This window comes from Mustela nivalis (genome assembly GCF_964662115.1).
Source record: "Mustela nivalis genome assembly, chromosome: 2".
NCBI lineage: Eukaryota > Metazoa > Chordata > Mammalia > Carnivora > Mustelidae > Mustela > Mustela nivalis.
Genome location: NC_139021.1, coordinates 162,375,596 through 162,397,080, shown reverse-complemented (window position 1 = coordinate 162,397,080; position 21,485 = coordinate 162,375,596). Strand labels below are relative to the sequence as shown.

Here is a 21,485-nt window from a genome sequence, read left to right as displayed (position 1 = left end):
CGTTTCTTGAGTACCTGGAACGTATAGACCCTTGTGTTGGATGTGGGGTGGGGGTGGGGTGACGGGTGGCCCGGTGCTATGGTGGCGGCGGGGAGGGAGGGGATGGTGCCAGAGTCCGTGTCCACAGCCTCCCAGACCCTCCCAGGCTTCTGACCGGTTTGGAAGGCACCATCCAAGCACCCCGAAGTTACAGAGCAATAAGAGAAGTCGATACAGTTGCCGTGGAGCGGCTCAGAGCAATGTATGATAAGCAGCCAAAGGAGTGGTTAGCAATTGCCATAAACGTTCTGAAAAGGAGAAAGAGTGGTGCTGTGCCTTTGTTTAGCATGTAACTGTTTTCAGTGCTTTCCTGTGTTTGGTTTCTTCGGGGCAGTCCTGAAGACTTCATGGAAGAGGAAGCAGGGTGGTCTCTGTGTCTGGGGAACTGATAAGATTTCCGGAGAGACGCACAGGGTCCCTGCCCTTGAGAGACGTCCTGCCTTGATGGGGGGGGGGGCGGGGGGGCGGGGCACGTAGTCACGTAATGCTTGTGTGAATGGAGGATTGGAATGAGGGACTCGGGGTTCAAGGGGGAGCAACGTTCTGGGTCTGCAGGTGTTAGTCAGTGCACTGCGTGTGCTCTCAAACTCTTCTTACCCGTGAATAGGCTCCTAAGCATGGGACCGGCGGTGGGCTGGGGAGAGAAAGACGGCTGACCAGGGACTGCCTGGCTCTGTGGCATCAGATGACTTGCTTAGCTTCTCTCTGCCTCAGCTTGCTCCTCTCTAAAATCAGAGGAATAGAAAACATCTCGGATGCCTTCCAGCTGGAAGTTTCTTTATTCTAAGCATCTTAACAATGATCTGTTTTTGACAAACCGGATTCTCAGATACCCATCAGGCTGCAGCTTCCTTTTGAGTCCTCTTTCCCTTATTTATCCTAAACTTTTATTTGGCACGTTTATGATTATATTGTATCATTTGAACACACACAAGGTCCTTGGACTGGCATCATCCCCCGTTCATAGATGGAAGGGGCAAAATGGGGGTTTACCTACTCTTCTCCAGCACCAGATCCTGGAGCAGATGCTTTTGACACAGAGCGGCCACTGTACCTGCTCTGTGCCAGAACAGGGGAGACAGAGTTCCCTCTCCAGGGGCTTTTGGCCAGTCTCAGTCATTGCTAGGGAGTGCTGGGCACTCACGAAAACTGTGCTAAACAGAAATAAATGCCTAAAGCACTCTCAGGAATGAGATCTGTGTGAGGTTCAAATGACCCTAGCAAGAAGGAAGAGCTGTACCATTTTACACTCACAGCCTCTTGAACAAAGGGCTCTAGGACGGAAGAGATCTGCGCTCCTCTGACCTGCCTCCACTGCCCCGGTCGAAATTACTTCTGTCCAACTAATTATGCCCAGAGACTTCGGCACCATGGGGCTGGAGTGGGTGTTGCCATTCTGTGGCTCTCTTTAATTGAGGTAATTCAGGAGCACAGGGGGAAGCTGGGCATACTCAAGTTGTATGTCAAGACTCTGAATTTAAGGGAGTCCTCGCGGGTCCTTTCCCTCTTTGGGAGTTTTGTACTATTGATCAATAAACCTTACTATCACTCAGTCAACTTTGCTTTGCTGCCCACCAAAAGAGAAAAAAAACAACAACCCTGAATTTAAGAGATGTCAGGTTGTCTGGGGTCTCTTAGGCTTGGAAAAGACCAACCCCTTGTCAGCCAGCACAAAGTCACTAGAGCAGTGGAGGAGGATGGAGGTTTCAGTCCGGTCGCCTTGTGCTAAGAGTCATGTTCAGTGTGGATCCTAGTCTAGAAGAAAGAAGGTGGGTAGGAAGCCACTGGTGCCTCTTAGGTGAGCCCACTACTCTGACTCAAAAGGGGACCCAGGACAAGCCAACCCTCCTGCTCGTCTTTCCCTCCAACAGCTGAACACCAGCTCTCCTCACCAGGGGCTTCTCAGGCTTACGTAGCACTTCCAGAATGCCTTGAGGTCCACAAAGGAAGAGTGGCTGGGTACCATTGTGAATCCTTTTACAGTGGCTTTTCCACAGGCTTTTTTGATTCATCGTCAGAGGCCCTCCCAGATTCCCAGGTCCCAGCCCTCCCCTTGAGGGGAGCTCAGTGCTGAGGGCCTATCCCAGGCATACCATCCCTGAGCATCACTGCCAGATCACCTTCTCCCGGGTGCCTGCCCTAGCACTCACCAGGGTTTCCAACATCTCTGATAGAGATGCCCTGTGCCCAACGATTTCCTTCTCCTGTGCCTTGCCCCCTTCCTTCACTCTTGCAGTGGTGGACACTGTCCTCCTCATCCTCTGCTGGTCTCCAGCTGGTTTGGGCTTCAGGTTACACATGTTACTTCTCCTCACTTCATTTTTTCTTCTCCCCCTGATCATTCGTTCAACAGATTCTCATATAGTAACTACTACCATGTACAAGGTACTGTGCTTGGCTATCAGAAGAGTGCCAAGGGGTATAAGATGGCTGATAGCTTGTCCCTGGTCATGAGGTGCTTTCAGAGGAAATGAAGTCTGTTAGGGACGAACACAACTGAATCCTGGAAGAGTTCAGAGGAGACAGGGTATTCCAAGGTGTTCCAAACTCTGCTCATGCTCCACGGCCCAGCACAGGGGCAGCCTCCTCCAGGAAGCTCCCCTTGACTGCTCTAAGCCTTTGTTTCCTGGAGTCCTAATGCACATTTTATTAGATATGACTTAACAATATCTCTGTTTCTCAACTGGACTCCCTACTCTTGGAGAGAAGGGATAAGCATTTGTCAGTTGGATTCAGTTTTCAGTTCCACAAACATTAATAGCCTTCTCTCACTCTCTTCTGTCTTAACATCTTATAAACTAGCACAGATGAGTTGTTTAGTTGACACATTATTTATTTTTGAAATGTCAAAATCGATACCAGCTAATTATGAAAAACAAAGAACTCAAAACTATGCCCCCAGGAGTAACTACTGCACAGAGTTTGGAGTATATGCAGGAAGGAATCTTAAAAGACCATTTAATTCAGCATCCACAGTTGACAAATGAGAGCCTTAAGGTGACTTTAATATTTGCGGGATTAAGTTAAGTGATTTGCTCGAGGTTAAATATTTAGACAGTGGTGTTCTAGCATCTTTTATCAAGAAGGATGGAGGAATAGTGGGGTACTCTGTACCAAGCAAATGTGTGAATAATCTTAGAAGGGTACATGGGTTCTGACAGTATAGAGAAGAAACTTAATACAATAAGGTCATAAAACTCTTTGTCCACATTTCAGATGTTTCACATTGGCCCACGGTCACAAAGCTTTATTGTGTTTATGAAACAATAGAATTAATTATGAAAATACTACCTCTTTAAATATTTGAAATTAGAATGAAAAAGGATAGATGTAATAGATGAGGAGGGCGCATAAATTCAATTAAATAGTAATTGTGCTTCAAGTCCTGGGATGGATAAGTGGCCACAAGTCAGTTTTCCAGACCAGAGAGAGAAGTGGTGAGAAATCCAGAGCCTGGGGCCAGTGATGAACAGGGGCGTAGAGTGGAGGGCCAGCCTAGTGGATTTTCCCACCATTGTGTGGTCCCTTCCCTCCTCGCCAGCCTGGGGAGGGTCCCAGTGGAGCCCGGGTTTAAGGCAGTGGTGTTATGCAGTATCTTGTAACCTCGCTGGTAGATGATGTCACAGGTTAGTTACACGGGCCCAGATCGATGGACGACTCAGGCAGTGGATCAATCACATTTCCGGGGAGAATTCACCCTTTGTGACCCGCAGGGGGCCAGGTGGTTTATCACAAGAGGCTCTGGTTTGAAGGATTTAATGCCGGCCCTTTCCCCATCCCCGTCTCCTCCTCGGGGAGCCTGGGCAGGCACAGCGGGGTAATAAACTACTTTTCATTACAAGGGTCTGGGGATATGAGTGGGAAGGGGACGTAAAGGTGGGGACAAAAAGGCACAAATCCGCTCCACGACGGAAAGCCAGGACGGGGGCGCGCTGGGTTCACTTCCCTCCGCCCCTCCTCCCTCCGAAGCCACCTCGAGTTTCTGCGCGGGGAGAAGTAACCCAGTGCGGTGCCAGGCCGCGGGCTGCGCTCTGGGCGGGGTGGGGGCGCGTCGGCGCGCCCTGGCCTCGCGGGCCGGGCTGCAGCCCCCTCCCCGCCGCCCCGAGCCCCTCCCCCGGGCCTGGAGCCCCTCCCCGCGCTCTTCCCCTCTCTCCCCTCCCCTCCCTTCCCTTCCCTGCCTGCCCGGCCCTGCCTCCGCCTCCTGCGCCCACAGCCTCAGCCAGCGCCGAGCCCCCCGGAGCCGGAGCGCGGCGAAGGGGCGCCGTCAGCCCCTCCCCAGCGCGCTGACAGCAGGCTCCGGGGCCCCCGCCCAGTCCCGTAGCCGGCGGGACACACCCCCGCCCCTCCTCCGCTCCGCCAGTTCCCGCCGGACCCACCGGGCGGCGGACGGCGGAGAGAGCGGGCCGGCGAGGCGGAGAGCGGCGGCGGCGGCGGCGGCGGCGCGGGAGGGAAGGGGCGCGCGGCAGGCCCACGGGGAGCCGCCCGGAGCGCACGGAGCCCGCGTGCCCTCCCGGACCGTCCCCGCCCCGGGGCCGTACCTGTGGGCGCCGGGAGCCCGGGCAGCGGCGCGCCGGGCCGGAGTGGCGGGTGGCTCCGGGACCCGGGAAACGGGAGAACAAGCGGGAGCCCGACCGGGATGAGAAGGTGACGCCGCCGGAGGGCGCCACTCGCTTTGTGGGGGGAAGATGCTGGCCTACTGCGTGCAAGATGCCACGGTGGTGGACGTGGAGAAGCGGAGGAACCCCTCCAAGCACTACGTGAGTACTGTCCCTACCGACCCCTGCGGGGGGTTGACCAGAGACCCCCGGGAGGACCCCCCCCCCGGGGGGGGGCCCTCGCCCCACCCGCTAAGCCCCGGAGCTGAGTGCCCACAGGGCAGCCCTCAGCTGTGGAGTTTTCTTCGCGAGGTTGTGATCTGCAGGGAAGCCTTCTCTGTCCTTTCTCCACTCCCCCTGCCCCCCCCCCACCCCGTTTTCTTTTTTTGGCATTGGAATTGGCAAGTGGCTGCCCTTGTCTGTTACAACGGTGAAGTCATCTGTCCGCCTGAGCTTTGATGGATGGTGGGGGAGCTTTCGTCAAACCCTCGCTCCGTTGGGAAAGAGCATCTCCCTGGCCCTCCCGGGGGGCTTGGGTAGCTCACGCTTACCCGGACCGTGATGCTTTCAGAGGTTCGCCCCGGGGGAAGGAAGCCTGGCGCTGTCCTCCCCCGTTTGCCCCGGGCTCTGCCTCCCTAAGGCCTGGGTCCGGGGGCCGAGGGAAGCCGCTCCGCCCCCTGCCCCACCTCCACCTCAGCCCTGAGCTTTGGTTTCCTTCTTAAAGTCATTGTGTCCGTCGGTGTGAGGAGAATTGTGGCTTTTCCTTTTATCCTTCTCTGGACGTGACCCTTAACCGGGTTCATTTCCTCTTAAGTGATGCTCCGTCTCCAGACACGAGGAGGCAAATGTTTGCTGTGGTCTCCAAGGAACGGCCCGCTGTCCCTCCCCCTTCCTTCCCCACAATTAATGAGAAGGGGCTAAGGTTGATTGAGCTGAGCTCCGGGGTCTGTGTGACGGGTCCGCCTTTCATCTCAGCCGGTCCTGTCTTCCCATCCTTCGCACCTTAGGAAGTAAACATGGTGTCCTTGACGGCGGAGGATGCCTGTCTGAACCGCTGTGTACTTGAGGCAGAAGGGACAGCCAGGCACCCAAAGCAGAAGGACTTAGTGTATTTGCAAATGAGGCACTTAAGGAAGTATTTAGAATGCTCTAAGCATTAATTTAAGCAAAACAGGTTGTAGTTTGCTGCCCTAGACTGCGCATTGATCTCTGAGAAATGCCTTTCATTTCCCTGTTGGAAGAGGACTGGGGTTGGTGCCAATGTCAGCCTCAGGCTACTCTTTCTGTCTTTATCACCAATAGGTTTGAACTTGGGGTTTGTTTTTTGTCTTGTTTTATTTGTTTGTTTTTGGACTGGAGTAAACGGGCCTGGGCTCAGCTTGGAGAGGAGTTAAACTAAGGAGGCTGGTTTCTGACCAGACAGAGAGGTAGGTGCCCATGGGAGAGTTGTTCCTTTTGTGTTGTCTGGCTCAGCAAGCAAGCATCTTCATTTCAAGAAAGCTACCATTTCAAGAAAGCTCCTTTTTGGAGGTCTTGGGGCACTGTGTGGTCACCCTGCTCCAGATACAGAGGTCCATTTGCACAACCTAGCACTTAGTATCAAGTCGGCCTTCCTAACCTTTTTTCTCAAATGTCACAGGCTAAGGTTTAGGGGTTGTCTTTTCTAGTCCTCAGTTAAGCCCGGCCCTACTTTCAACAGATGGCACTCTGCTCTGAGACCCAGGCAGGTGCTTTCTCCCTGCTCTTGATTTTAGGCAAAACTTCAGATCTTAGCTCTGACCAATGATGTCCAAGATTACAAGGTAGGGCAGGCTGGCAACAAGCCAGAAATGTTGCTAAAGCAACTGGGGACCCACCACAGATAGTACTGAAAGGTGGTTAGCTCTGGGGCTCTGAGGCGGAGGGTCTTGTTCAAAGTCTAGGTCAGCCACTAACTAGCTTTGTGACTTTGGGCAGGTCTTTTAACCTCTGGGGGATTCCGGGTTCCTCATTCTTAAAGTGAGGATGCTAACAGTACCTATTTCATAGAGCTGTCTGGAGAATTAAATGAGATCACCCATGAAAAGCACTTAGCACAGTTCTTGGCATGTAACAAGCACTCGCTAAATGGTAGCTCTTTATTGGTGAGATTCTGAATAAGAAAGCACTTTTGAAAAGCAGCTATTAATGGTCTGGCAAAAAGAAAGAAAGATTTCGGGTTTTAAGACTGATAATAACTTGTTCTATGTGAAAAACACAAAAGAAGTCCTCTCTCATTCTCTTGAAATGATCATTTCCTCCCTTTCTGTGGACAGTGTTTCCCAGGACATCTCTGCTTCCCATGTAAGAATCGACATTATGTTTGGGGCAGGGAGTGACGTCACTGAATACCCGGAGCCATACAGAGCTCCAAACCAAGGTTGTGGCAAAGAAATAAAGGCGAGAGTGTGATCTGTTGTGGAACATGGCGCTGGTGGGACTCTTCGGGCTCAACCCCCTCATTTCACAGATGGGGAAGCTGAAAACCAGAAGGGTTTGTAAAGTCACTTGCAACACAGCCCTTCACAGCACCTGGCTTTACCTGGCATTTTGCCCATGGTGTGGGTTTTGTTCATCAAAGTACCCTTAAGTCTGGTTGGAGTTGACTAGGTGATCTGGTGAATATCTCATGATCGTCAGAGGTTCCTACCTATTCGGGGCATCAGTGGGGCATAATATAAGGACAGGGGGCCCCCTAATAGAAAGGGTCAGCAGGGCTCATAGAGGCAGGAGGAGCAGGCTGCGGGAGCCTGTGCCTCTCTTGGCCCTTGCACAGTGGACACCACACACCAGAAGGTTCTGGGTAAGGTACTTTGGCGTGGGTGTCTGGCAGGATACCTGCGCCCAAGTTACAGATGTTCTGGAAGCGCTCTGTGCTGGAGAAAGCATGCCCCCTTCCCCCCCTCTCCTCCACTGAGGGTGAACTCTCCGTCTGTGGTTTGGCAAATTGCAAAGCAGAGAGGTTTTATGGGATGTGCACGTTAGCTGGGGCTGTGCTGATGAGAGGCCTGGGGCCCAGGCAGGAGGGGCTCTGCTGGCTCCAGAACACTGGGAAGACACGGCAGAGTTTTTCTCAGGACACCCAGCACAGGGCGTGTTTGTCTCCAGGACAAGGAGGAGCTGCCTGAGCACTGAAGGTCTGTTTATGAAAGGGCAAGTGGCTTCTATCATTCAGATGGTGCTGTCAACCCTGGCTTCCTTCTTCTGTGCCAAGCCCCTGCTTGGTTGGGGTTTGGGGAAAGTGGGCACCTGCTGCTTAGGCCAGGCTGCCTGGCATGGAGTTGGGTTCCTCTCTTAGCTTTTTCGAGTGGCCCCCCACCCCCACCCCGGCGAGACCTTAGGCAAAGTGGTTTTGGCCTCAGGCTACTTATCTTTCAAATGGTCCTGGCTTGCTGGGTGCATGCCTTCCATGAGGCTGCTTGTGCAGGTTTACCATAATTCTTTGCATTCACGTGCATGGGTAGGCGTATGTCAAGTCCTCTGGTGGTGGAGAGAACCTCATTCCTCTAGAACAAACAGATGATTTGTTTGGATTTGGGAAGCATTGTGCTTTTACAGTGGTTTCCTTTCCTGATTGTTTATTTCAGACAAGTATCAGTCGTGAATGTTCTGGATCCTTTACAGGACTCTTTGGGGAGTGCAAATAATAGCCAGTGTTAGTAGCTAACCTTGGTGGTGCCCCACGTTTAACGTGTGTGATTTTATGTGATTCCTGTAGTTCATCGAATGTACCCTAAGGCACCCTAACCTGGAGTACGTTCTTGGTGAACAGATGGGGGAATTTGGAGAGGCTGGAGATTGCCCAGGGTTTCCCAGTTAGGACAAAGCAGATCTTCTCAGGTAGAGTTAAACTCAGGTTAGCTTGCATCGCAAGGGGGAAATGAACCTAAAATGGGGTTCTTCCATCAACGGAATCAGGGTGGGGAGACCAAGCTCAGGCTTGCCTGTCTACGCGAGAGCAGGGCAGGGTGTCAGGGAGGACCGTCTCTCTGTATGGGATGTTGAGCTCACGCAACAGAGGTGAGTTTGTGAAGGCAACAGAAGGCGAGCTCCGTGAAGCTGGGAGTACAGAGCAGGTTCAGGCTGATAGCTGGTCCCTGCCGATGCAGGAGGTGATGAATTAAGGATCAACACTGTGGAAATAATACATTCTCCTGTGTGTTTTAAATCATCACACATTTGGTCTTGGTCCTGGGAGAACATTTTTAGGAATTGGCTCCAGACCAATTCATTTCTCTGCCCTTCAGTTTTTCTCTAAGCCCTTAGAGTGTGGATCCAAGCATTACAGGGGGGAAGGACATGCAACTGCAGAAGGGGCCTTGACTGGGCCAGTTCCGTTCCCAAACAAGTGTTGTGCAGCGGATCAGGGTTCAAATTCTGCCTCTGACTCTTCCTGGCTGTACCACCCTGGGGCCAGCCACTCTGGGCCTCAGTTTCCTCACTTGTAACCTTACGGGACTTTTGGAAAATTGATTTGAGATAATTTGGGGTAAAACGTTCTACTAGTACCTGGGCCCTATCATGCACACTCAGCATTTCCACCTGGTGTCCCTTCTGTCTGGCGAGATCACTAAAACGCTAGAGTTCACTTAGGACCCAGTAGGTGAAGCTGAGAGAGTAGGAAAGAGTGAGGCAAAAAGGAAGGACCAGCTGCTCAGAGTGGATTGGGAAATTGGGCGACATGCCCCATGAAAACACCCAACACACAAGAGCAACAGATGAACAAGGAACAGCTGTTCAGACCTGGAGGGCTTCCTGGAGCCGGTCTAGTGGTGGCTGCCTGATAAGCTGGGCAGGAGAAGGGAAGGGACATGGGTTGAGGGAGAGGAATAAAGAGGTGGTCCAGTGAGGGCAAGGTCACAATAGGATGCTAGCCCCAAGGTCAGTGCCACATGTGAGTTAGCGCTCCTGCCTGCTCTCTTTCTCTGTCTCTCCCTCAGACACACACACACACACACACACACACACACACGCTCGCACACAAGAACAGTTTCTTCTCCTTCCAAGAAGGCAAGTGATCCAGGGGTGATTCACAGGTCTGACAAAGCTTCCTGCTCATGGAACAGCCGACCACATCCTACTGGCCGTTGGAACAGGGAGCATGACCAGCCATGTATCACGACCCTTTAGGGAGCTGAGTGAGGGTTTGGGCGGGGGGCAGATCGGGGTTGCAATCACCGTGTGTGGTGGCAGGCAGAGGGGAGGTGAAGGGAAGGGAAAAATAAACCTATTTGATGTCATAGGAGACGGATTCCAGTTCCAGAAATATAAGCGCCAGCTGCTGCATTTTCCAAAGAGATATTCCGGGGCCAACATGAGTTAATGGCCAGTGGAGGCTGTGAATTAGAGGAGTGTTAGAACTTTGGGATTGCACATCAGTCCCCTGGAAATTGCCTTCTAATTTCCTCGGCCTGAGTCACTGGCCAGACCAGTTTTTGGCCAGAAAAAACGTCAAAGAGGCAATTCTGTTCCCTTTTGCCTCTTAATTAAACAAAATCAAACAAATAATAGAGTTATACATGCAGTAGTCACACTTACTCCTCTTGAGTTCTGAGAATCCAGGAAAGGGATAATGGTTCAGGACAGGGATCCAGGGAACAGGAAGGTCAAGGGGTGTGTGTGGGAAATGAGGTGGAGCTCTGGCTTTGGAAAGAGGCTCTGAGCCAGGGCCAGAGGTGTTCTCTGCCATGGCCATTGCCAAAAATAATGGAAGCGCCCATTAGGGTGATCAGCATTTCGGGAGGTGATTCCCAGAGCTGATGTGACTCCTCCCCGGGGCCAGGCTGCTGCTGCCTGTAGCGGGGTCAGTCACAGGAAAGCAGGGGAATGGGGAGGTCGAGGGCCTGGACATGTGCACAGGAGGGCGGGAAGGCAAAGCGCAGGAAGGCCCCTTTCATGCCCCTGAGTAACCACTAGGCAAGGCACCGCTTTGTCAAGTGCTGAGCAGAGTCTAGCGAAGGTATCAGGGTGCACAGTGAAGAGAGAAGGGGAAGAATCAGTATGTGAGCACGTCCTACGTGCCCAGCAGTGTAGAGGGTTACCTTTCAGACGGCCTTCTGTTTGAGCTGCACAGCCACCGTGTGAGGTAGGGAGATGTTTTCATCCCCATTTGGCAGATGCTGAAACTGAGGCACAGAGTAGTTTCCCTGAATCTCAGAGTAATTGGCAAGGCTGATTCTTACCCTGGTCTCTGCCACGGAAGTCTGTGAGCTTGTGGCTCTCTTCTCCCATCAGGGCTGGGTCCGAGAGAGAGAGAGAGAGAGAGAGAGAGAGAGAGAGAGGGAGAGGTGGGGGGGATGAAAATAACAGCCCGTGGGTAGTTCCTTCTGAGAGGGTGACATGCACATCAGGAAAGCTGTGTTGTGGGAGAGCACGTGGCCTCTGCCGTCCCTGGGCTGGAAGCCTGTCTCCGCCACTGGCTGGCTACCATGGGGCCCAGCCCAAGCTACCCCTTTTTCCTCCAACAAAAACTGTGGGGAAACCGGGACCGAGCTCATAGGGTTGTGGCGAGGATTGAGTGAGTTAATGAAGTGAAGAGCTTAGAACAGTACCCGGTGTGGGTGAAGCACAACACAGGTATTTGCTCTAATAATAATGGAGTCCTAAAGCTTTTCAGGAGCGGGAGTGCTCTTGGTGAACTGGCGTTTGCAGCGAAGACGAGCTGGGGAAGGCAGACTTGCAAGGAGGTTTGAGGAGTAATTAGGATTTGGCCGGGAAGGAGTCGGATTTCGGTGGGAAAAGAGGGGAAGGAAGGGCATTCCAAGAAAGGGAGAAACAAAGGTGCGGAGGTGGACCATCAAGGAGACTGTGGGCAAAGCCCATGTCAGGGAGGAGGGTGGGGAGGAAGGGCGGGACCGGCTTCTTAGAGCTTCAGATAAGTGGAGGGGATTCAGTTCATCGTGTAGACACCTCTACCCAGTAATCTTGGGAGAATCCTCCTCTGTTCCCATGGGGTCTGTGTGGTGGGCCCCAGGGGTGGGGTGGTTCTTGCAGCCATGGCTGGGACAGAGGTAAGAACAGGAGCCCTTTTAGCTCTGCACTGGGACTCTAGTGGGCAGGCCAGAGCCCAACCCTCTCTGTTTATAGCTCTTACTCGGAGGGGTCAGGCTGCCTCAAAAAAGTTGACTGCCCCCCAGACGTATGGGGAGGGGAAGGGTAGAGGAGGAGGCAAGGGAGCAGCGTGGAGCATGGGGGCGGGTGGCTTTGGGCGTCATCCTTTGGGGGCCCTGGCCAGCAGGCCTGGTGCAGTCCCTGTGTGCCACGTGGGCTAATTTCCATCCGCATTCCCCAGCATGGCCACGGAAGCACCCCAGGAACAAGAGAGAGGAAACCCCTAACCTTTTTGTTTTTAAATAACTTTCAGCTATTCTTTTTATTGATTCTCTTTTCAGTTAAACTCTACCCCTAATGTGGGGCTCAAACTCACAACGCTGAGATCAAGAATCTCTCGCTCCGTCGACTAAGCCAGCCAGCTGCTCCAGGAAACCCTTATCTTTGTAGGGCCTGGGGGCTAGTCCTAAAAAGCTTCCTGGGAGCCTAGGCTGTCGCCCTAAACATTCACACTAGTGTTGCTTCCGGCTTCAATATCTCTCTGAACTGGTTTTAGTTTTAAATACGATGCTTCAAACCACCTCTTCATTTAAACCCCTTATTAAAACCCAGATATTCCAGTAAGCCTGATTCTGTAAGGGGGTATGTAATAATAAATGTAACAACTAACTTTTCTGAATGGTTTCTACGTGCTAAGAGTTTTACATGGAAATTCTCAAAAGAGCCCCTCAAAGCGTGTTGTTACTGCTGGCATCCACGTCGTACTGGCCAGGACGCTGAGGCCTGAAGAGCTTCAATAAACTGTAACACCAGGTTGCTAATAAGCTGTATATGGGAAGGGACCCGCTGGCTCCAAAGCTGCCCTGTCCCCACAGCCCTCACAGCCCCTTAGTCACCTGTTATACCTGGGAAGACCGGGCGCCAAGGAGATCCCACCTGAGGCCTGACTTGTTGACTTCTCCAGATGTGAGAACTTCCACATGTCACCTCTCTCTTCTAGATCTCTGGTGGCCCATGTAGAAAATGGGGAGATGGCTTCCTTTTCTGGCCCACCTTGCAGGGGTGGGGGTGGGGGAGTGTGAAAGCTGCTTGGGGAAGGGTTTGGTCCAGAAAAAAAAATAAAAAGCTTTGGGAAAGGTCCTAAGATAGCCTCAATCAGTCTTCTTTCTCACATGGGGCTAGGGGTACTTTACAAAGGGGAGCTGTTTCTGACCTCAGGACATTTTCACACAAGGTTTCCCGGCCATGCTGCCTCCCCTGAGAAGCCTTGTCGCAGCGTGGACAAGGTTGACCTCAGGCCCTCCTTGAAGATAGATATCTTTTAGAAAACCGCCTCTGGGAAACAATTTGGTTCTTTCCATGCCTGCCATTTTTGTGAATGGGAAGAGACAGAACTATTTCCAGTCACATCTCCCTCTGCTGTTACCTGAGGGGAGGAAGTGACATCAGGCGCTGAGTTAGCAAAGGGGAAACAGCTGGGCGTTCTGCCCCTCCACTTGGCTCTTTCTCTGGCCCTTTGCTGTCATTTCCCTTTGGCTGGTGAGGAAGCCACCCTCCCCAAGCCTGGGCGGAGGGACATGGTGGGGTGGGGACAGAGTCCCTTCCTCTGTGTGTGTCAGTGCAGCATAAATTACGGAGTGGGGGGCCCTCCAGTCTGTCTCTGGGATCCCTGGAGCCTGGTGGAAATTGATTGCTCTTAACTTTGGGGAGAGAGGGGTGGGGTCTAGTGAACTTGCAGGGGTACCGGATGGGGTATGGGGTCGAGTGGGTGTGGGCCAGTGGGTACTTTTGCCTATCCCTAGTGGTTCGTGGTGGAGAGCCCTCACTGTTCCTGTTTTCTGGGAACATTCTCACTTGGTAATAAAGGAGACCTCGGTGTCTCATCCGTGAACATCATCAGCCTACAGCTACCACACACTGAATTCCTGTTTTATGCCGGGGCCTGCTTCACAGGCGTCACCATACTTTACACACTTGGTTCCTCTCCAGGGCTGCCCCAGGGGTCGCGGGGGCTTCTGCCGCCCGAACGTGTTGTCCTCCTGTGCAAAAGCGTTCTTTGTTGAGAAAGCCTGCCTTGCTGCTTTTGCCCACCTAAGGGTTCTGAGCGTGAAGGGATTGTCCCTGGTGTTTGAAGTGGCTGCTTTGTAAAGTCTTTCATGGTAGGCCCCATTCCGACCCAGCTTTATTCTGTTTCCTGATGGCCCAGACCCAAAGGGCTATTTTAAGGGCCTTGCCTGTGTGGGAGAATTTCTCTTTGTAACAACAGAGAAGGCGGCCTCACTGGCCTGGCACGGTGCTGGCAACGGGACTCCCAGAGAGTGAAACTCTTTCCTGAATCCTGTCTCCTGGGCTGGAATGGATTCATGGAGCTCTCAGCATGGTGCCTGGCACCTGGAAGGGACACAGTCCCTTGGCAGGGAGGACAGGGGTTCCAGAGGTGACCGGCCAGGGATTTCTACAGCCCTGAGTCCTGGCGGACTGGCAAACATCCTTCTGTGAGAGTTAAGGTCTATCATAGAACAATGTCTGAACTTTGGTTCAAGCCAGGGTTAATCATTTACTTTAGTCATCACTCATTGGCCCCCAGAGAAGGGCAGTCTCGTTTCCCCATGGTTTCTGGACACAGTGGATCCCAGGCAGGGGAAGTAGGGAAGTTGAGTCAGAGAGTGTGTGAGTGGAACCCTTTCTAGGTGCAGGTGCTGGGCTAGGGCTTCTAGCCCATTGTGTCCGTAATCCACACCCAGCATGAGCCCTGGCCCTGTTTTGTAGACAAGAATAGCAAGGCTCAGAGAGGTGTTGCTTTTGCCTTCTCTCACACAGCAGTCAGTGGTAAGAGCCAGGGTTTGAATCCAGATCTCTGCAGCAACAAAGCCTCTGATGGGGGCCCCAGAGCTGCACCCTACCCCCTGCCCAGAGATTTGATGGATTGCCTCCAGTGGCTGGGTAGCTAGTTGGGAATTCTGTTTTTTTTTTTTTTTTTAAAGATTTTATTTATTTGACAGGGAGAGATCACAAGCAGGCAGAGAGGCAGGCAGAGAGAGAGAGAGGAGGAAGCAGGCTCCCCGCTGAGCAGAGAGCCCTATGCGGGACTCGATCCCAGGACCCTGAGATCATGACCTGAGCCGAAGGCAGCGGCTTAACCCACTGAGCCACCCAGGCGCCCGGGAATTCTGTTTTTATTCCTGCCCCCAGCTGGAAGCATCCATATGTGTCAAAGACCTTGGTCTTCCTCTGCTTTCTCTGTGCCTGTTTACTTTGCCGTCCTCTGCATGCACCCAGGGGGGTCATGGCCACGATCTGTGGCTCTGCCAGGGTATGGAATTCCTGGCCCTGGGCCTTAAGAAAGGCAGTGGACCCACAGGCAGTGTGCACAGTGTGCGTTCCCTTGGGAGGCCGAGGACGTGTGGCTTCATACATGGCTTCGTCTCCTGAGGACTTCAAGGCTGGGGGGCTAGGGAGCACATCACATGCATCCCCAGATAAAACGGAAAGGATCAGGATTAAACTCTTGGGTCCTCCGCCTTCTCTAGCTTCCACACCCAGCCCCGCCATCAACACATGATATGGTTGGAGCTGGTGGTTGGGATAAGATAACAAACCTCTTGCTGCTGAGATTGAACCCCTGGCAAGGTCTGGCTTCTATTTTGGGACTCAGTTTTTTTATTTCCCTTGAACTCCTGTCCAGAGCCACTTTTGAAGGCCTGGCCCTTCAGATGCTCCAGCTGATGGGGGCTCTACATCCTGTCCTTGGGGATGATGGCTTTGTGGCCACAGTGCTGTGGTTGGAAGTAGGGGGGAGTTTAACCCTGGGTACTTGCAGTCTGCCGCCTGCTCAGGCTGGAGTAGGCCCTGGCAGCCAGAGAGAGCCCCAGGTGCCAGCAGTGGGAATTTGAGAGCCGGAGCCTGGGGGCAGGGCAGCCATGGGCTCCAGCCCAGAAGCCTCATACTAGCTTTTCTTACGTCGCCAACTTTCTGCACCTCCACGGGCCTCAGTTTTCTGTAAAATGGAACTAACAGTACTACCTAGCCCATACGATTGTTCCTCTGTGCGGTGCCTGTAAACTGCCAGTAAACGACAGTTATTGTTACCGTGATTAGCATGGTCTTCCTTCATGGTTTTACTCCGTTTCTGCCACCTTCCGGAAGCTTCCCTCATGTGTCCTCTTATAGTATTTCCTGCCTGTGAATTTTTATGATGTTTGTCATTTTTACTACTCACGTAACACTCACCAAGAATGGCCTCGGTTGGCCACCTCGTGGCAGGCCTCTGTCTGGGGTGCCTGATTGATGAAAATCTCCTCGAGGGATGGAGCTTGATGTGAGCCTCAGAAATCCAGTCAGCATTTCAATGCTGACTGCGTCCCAGTTGCTGGGAGCACAGCAGGGCAGAAAAAAAATCCCTGCCCTTGGGGAGCTTCCATTCTTTCTTTTTTTAAAAAGATTTTATTTATTCATCTGACAGAGAGAGATCACAAGCAGGCAGAGTGGCAGACAGAGAGAGAGGAGGAAGCAGGCTCCCCGCGGAGCAGAGAGCCCGATGTGGGGTCGATCCCAGGACCCTGAGATCATGTCCTGAGGTGAAGGCAGAGGCTTTAACCCACTGAGCCACCCAGGTGCCCCGGGAGCTTCCATTCTGATAGGAGAAGGGAAATGGTAAATAAACCTCTTTTAGGTCAACTGTGGAGTGTGTTAGCTGGAGGATAAACATTGTCCAGAAAGCCAAGCGGGGTGAGGGGGCAGGAGATGGTGGCGGTGGGAGTTGCTGTGCTGGTTCGCTGAGGGAGGCTGGGCCATCCCCATGGTGCAGTGACTTTTGAGTAAGGTCGGAAGGAGATGAGGGAGTGAGGCAAGCAGGTATTCAGGGGGAAAGTTGTTGAAGGAGATAAAACAGCCAGTGCTAAAGCCCTTGAGGTGGGGCTCTACCTGCCCTTCCCAGAGAACAGACCGGCACCACCAAGTGGAAACAGTGAGGGGAGAGCCCTGGGCAGTGAGGTCGGACAGGTAGAGGCCGATCGGGGCCTGTATTCCTCCTGACAACGAGCACAGCGCTTGCTTGGGACTTGCTGAAGATTTCCGCTAGCCAAGAAACCACAGAGAGGCCAGTCGGGGGACTCTGTTCGGGGTTTTCCTCTCTGGGGAAGCTCAGTAGTGTCATGGATGGGAACTCCAAGAACCCAAAGGCCGTTAGCATGTTAGGGCGTTTCACTGGCCTTGAGTTTGTACCTGCTGTGCACAAGGCACCGTGCTGAAAGTGGTTCCCCTAGCTAGGAGCCAGGGCGGGGTGGGGTTGGGGTGTGGAGGGTTGGGGGTGGGAGGTGGGGTGGGGGGGTTGCTCCTGCTAAGGCAGCGGGCCCTGCATCCTTTCATCTTTAACACCTCCTCCCCAAGCTGGCAGAAGGTCTGGATCCCAGTAGGTCTTTGATCAATGGGACAAATCCACGGACAGAGGCTTCATTCTGTTAAAGCCCTTTCTTCCTACCCGACTCCTATTTTTTTTTAAAGAACCACAGCTTTTAACTTACAACTGTAGAAATTTCTTGTCTGGAATTCAAGATATATCTATTCCCTTTTTTTTTTTTTTTTAAAGATTTTATTTATTTATTTGACAGACAGATCACAAGGAGGCAGAGAGGCAGGCAGAGAGAGAGGAGGAAGCAGGCTTCCTGCTGAGCAGAGAGCCCCATGTGGAGCTGGATCCCAGAACCCTGAGATCATGACCAGAGCTGAAGGCAGAGGCTTAACCCACTGAGCCACCCAGGCGCCCCTATCTATTCCTATTGACCTAATATTGTAAATGATGTTAAAATTCTCAGGCTAGTCCTCCAAAACCTTTCTCGTCCGTGGAGTAGATGGAATCACAGCACCTAGAACCAGACGTCTCTGGTTCACCTGGATATGGGCTAGCCTGGACACCTAACCTCTGTGTGTACTCTCCGTGAAGACTGTCTTCCGGGCTCACAGGTCACAGGCTGACTGGGAACGACGATGATGACGATGATGATGGCCTCTCTGTGTGCCAACTACTTTTTTTTTTTTTTAAAGATTTTATTATTTTTTAATTTTGTGTTGGGGGTGTGAGCATGGGACAGAAAGGCAGAGGGAGATGGAGAGAATCTACAGCAGACTCCCTGCTGAGTGTAGAACCTGATGCCGGGCTCCCTCCCAGGACGCCGGGATCATGACCTGAGCTGAAACCAAGAGTGGGACGCTTCACCGACTGAGAGCCCCCAGGCACCCCATGGGCCAGCCATTCTCGTAGGCACTTTACTCATTTAATTCTTACAGAAAACCCAAGGAGAAAAGAATTACCGTGTTTCTCACGTTACTAGTAAGAACCTGCAGACCAAAGATCAGAGGTTAAGGAAGAGGCAGAGCAGGGCTCCAGGGTCCTTCGAGAAACCTCTTCCCTCCTGGCCTTTCAGGGAATCCTGCCAGCTAGCCTTGCCACAACCCAGGTTGGCCATCTGGAAAAGACCTTACTGCAAGACCTTTGTCATTGGGTGTCCTCTACACGGCAAGAATGGAGTTAACCAGTGTCAGAATCAGGGAACCAAAGCAATGGGTGGCCAGCAGGAGTGGCCCCTCTTTGTTTCCAAGACAGGACAAACCATTTGTCCCTGGAACCCGACACTGTAGGGGGTGGGTTTGCTGTGTGGCTGTTATCTTCCTGGGCCATTTACAAGTCCAGCACATGGGGCTGGGGAGGGAGGGGTTGTGGGGAGCACTGTGTGTGTTGGTGGAGGCCAGATTAGAGTGTCTGGCAAGACGTTTCTGACACCTAGACCATTCCACTTTCTGCAAAGCCCAGCAGGTGGCTGGGCTGTTGCTTTAGCTAGGACGGGACACCCTCCCCACCCTGTCCTGTTGAGTGTATCATTGGAATGAAGTGGATCCTAACCAGTCTGTTCCTTCCTCCCGGGCCCCAAAATAAACAGCAGCTGTTGGCTACATCACCTCTGTCGGCTGCCAGTCTGTCAGCAGCGCCTGGCTTCCACTTGGCCCTGCCCCTTCTGGATATAATGGCATGGGGCGTTGGGGGCCCCTTGGTTTTGCCCTGCAGAGCCTGCCTTGCTAGTCAGCTGGTGTGCCCTGGCATGCCCTCTTCCCGGCCATCGCTGGCCTGTTGGCCACCCACTGGCCCTGTCCCTTCCTGCCCTGCAGTGAGGCAGGGCCTTCCGGTGGTCACAGACTCAAGCTTTAGTGTGACGTCAGTGCGGCTCCTGGCTCTGCCACTCAGCGGGTGACCTTGGGTAACTCCGCTCCTCGGTTCCCTTCTCTGTAACACAGGTGGTGGTCATCATCGCGGCAGAGGGGAACGACCAGTGCTATGGAGGCAGCTGCGGGGGCAGTCACCCAAGCCAGACTGACTGATTCGAATCCCACCCTTGCCACTCAGGAGCTTTGTGACCTTGGGGAGAGTTGCTGAAGCTCTTCCTACCGGTTTTCTCATCTGTACAACAGGGATGATAAAAGCGTCCCTCAGGGTAGTGGTGAGGAGTAAGTGGGTTAATACAGGTAAAGCCTTCAAAGGGGTGCCAGGCACAGAGTAAGAGCTTGGTGAGAGGAGCAGCATGAGCTCTTGCTGGCAGATAAGGCAGGACATTCCCTAGAAGAATCGATCGTGTGTGCAGGTCCAAGAGCTGTCAGAGCAACTCTCCTTCTAACCTGACTTCTCTGCGGCTGGGCCGAGTGGCTTAGCTTTGTCTGCAGCCCACATTGCCACTTGCACTTGAGGGGCCACGCTGGGGATAGAGCTGGTTATGAAGCAGGATGGAGGCATGAAAACGGAGAGCTGGGATTTCTATTCTACTTGGCAATGGTTCTGCCGATGTAATGTAAGAAATGGAAAGAAGGCCGCGTCTGTGGCCAAGGACTGCCTCCAGCTGCGGGCAGATCCCCCCCTTCAGGCTGGGGTTGACTTGTTGTCTCTGTTCATGCGTGAGCCCCGAGATGTTCTTGCATGTGATCTCCACAACCTCCCCACGGACCAGCTTGCTTTGGCTTCCCTGGCTCCCTGCTCTGGGAAACTCTTGTTATCTTTGGCTTTCTCTTGAATGTATCCTCCCGTTTGGAAAGATTATACTAGGAACCCCCATTGGAGCATCTAGACTGGAAAGTCATCATTCTTAAAAAAAAAAAAAAAAAGCACTTGATCCCAACTGTGTTCGGCTACAGTGCCGGGTGCTACTGTGGGTGCACCAGCCCACTAGTAAAGAGACTCACACTCAGGATGGAGCATTTGCCCTGTCTCCTCAGGAGCCCGGTCCTTTAAGAGAAAAGTCCTGTCTGGGTGTGGTGTCCTGTCTTCTCCATGCTGCCCTTGTCAGTTCTTGTCCAGGGAGAGAGGTAACTGCAGTGTCATTCCCAACATCTGGGGATGCTCCTAACAGGCAGCAAAGAGAACGAGTCCGCACCATTGAGAGGAAAGTAGCAAAGTAGTTTAGAGCAGCAGCTTCCGAACCAGATGGCTTAAGTTCAAGTTTTAGCTCTGCCGTTGATTTCCGTGAGGCCTTGGGCAAGTCGCATAACTTCTCCGCTTCGGTTTCCTGTTCTGTAGTATGGGGCTAGTAACTGTGCCTTCCTCCCTGCCGGGGGGGGGATGACACGAGCCCATGATGGTTAAAGCGCTTCTAACCATGCTTTGGAGAGAGTTAGTGCCACCTAAGCCATCCCTGTCATTATCTGAGCCAACACAGGAGGTGGGACCTGCTTCCCATTAGCCCAGAGCCCCCGGGGCCTGCTGGATCTGTATTTAGAACCCAAGAGAGGCCCGTGGTGTTTGTGACTGAGGCATCGTGGATGGAGCTTGTGGCACGTTCTAGAGAAAGGGGAGTGTACAGCAGACCAGCAGGAGACTGAGTGTCTGCCAACGAGGAGCTTCACCCTCCAGCTGAGTCTCCCCAGCCAGCAGCGCCCGTGCCCTCCTTCTCGGGCCACGAATGAGAACCCGAGATGACATAAGGTACCCAGTAGTCACCCCCCACGGTGGCCACTGAAGCAGCTTCAAGGCTTGGCAAGGGGACCGGCAAGGTGGTCGGTCCAGCTGGCTTTTCAGGCTGGGAGCCTTGTATTACACTCTTTTCTGCTTCTCTCCCACAGTGAGTGGCCTCTGGGTGTCTCTGGCGGTGGCAGGGCTGGCCTTGCGGAGTACCTTCTGCGGGTACCAGCAATGTCATGGCTTGCTGAGCTCGAAAACTTCACTTCTGCCTCTGAGGGGCCCTGCAGGAAGCAGTATGGGCCTCCTGTATGTTCCACAGGGGAGAGAAGGCTCAGAGAGGCTCACGGGTTCTGTCAGTATGGAGGACACTGTTGATGCCCCAGCAGGTATCCCCTGGGCTCCCCTGAGTTCACCTGCAGCTGATTCCCGCAGTGTGCAGGACCCTGAAAGCTCCCCACCTCATGTGAGGGCTTTCTTCAGCTTGTGCCACAACAGAAGCTCGCCCTGCCTAAGCAGGTGCACCTGAGGAAGGCCAGGGGAAGGGGTGAGGGCAAGTTTTCCTCCCAGCCGTGGGGGCAGGAGCACCTGCCCGCTCTTCACTGGGAGGATTCTGAGGTGAGTTCCAGCCAGAACATCAGAAGATCCCCAATGGGACTGAGCCTCAGATGCCCACAGCAGCAACCCACCCATTAACACCCTTTATTGGCCTTTATCCTGGGCTGGTCTTGCTTTCCATACTTCCTCCCCTGGGGCTTCTGGAGTCATCTCCCCAACAGGCAGTCTGCACCCACAGCCTTGTCTGCTTCTAGATGAACCCAAACTATGATAGCAAACTTCTCCCGCTA

General features: G+C 53.1%; 1 protein-coding gene across 3 annotated transcripts in view; it reads left to right on the top strand.

The window, feature by feature from the left end:
* The first annotated feature begins 4,175 nt into the window (after positions 1 to 4,175).
* Positions 4,176 to 21,485, top strand: part of SH3PXD2A (SH3 and PX domains 2A) — a 233,736-nt gene continuing 216,426 nt past the window's right edge. The window contains exon 1 of one of the 3 annotated variants that reach the window (XM_082722448.1): positions 4,176 to 4,796. In XM_082722448.1, coding sequence (XP_082578574.1) covers positions 4,725 to 4,796 — 72 coding nt within the window. In that variant the 5' untranslated portion in view covers positions 4,176 to 4,724. The remainder of the gene's footprint in view (positions 4,797 to 21,485) is intronic. The other 2 variants (XM_082722446.1, XM_082722447.1) reach the window with 2 other exon arrangements.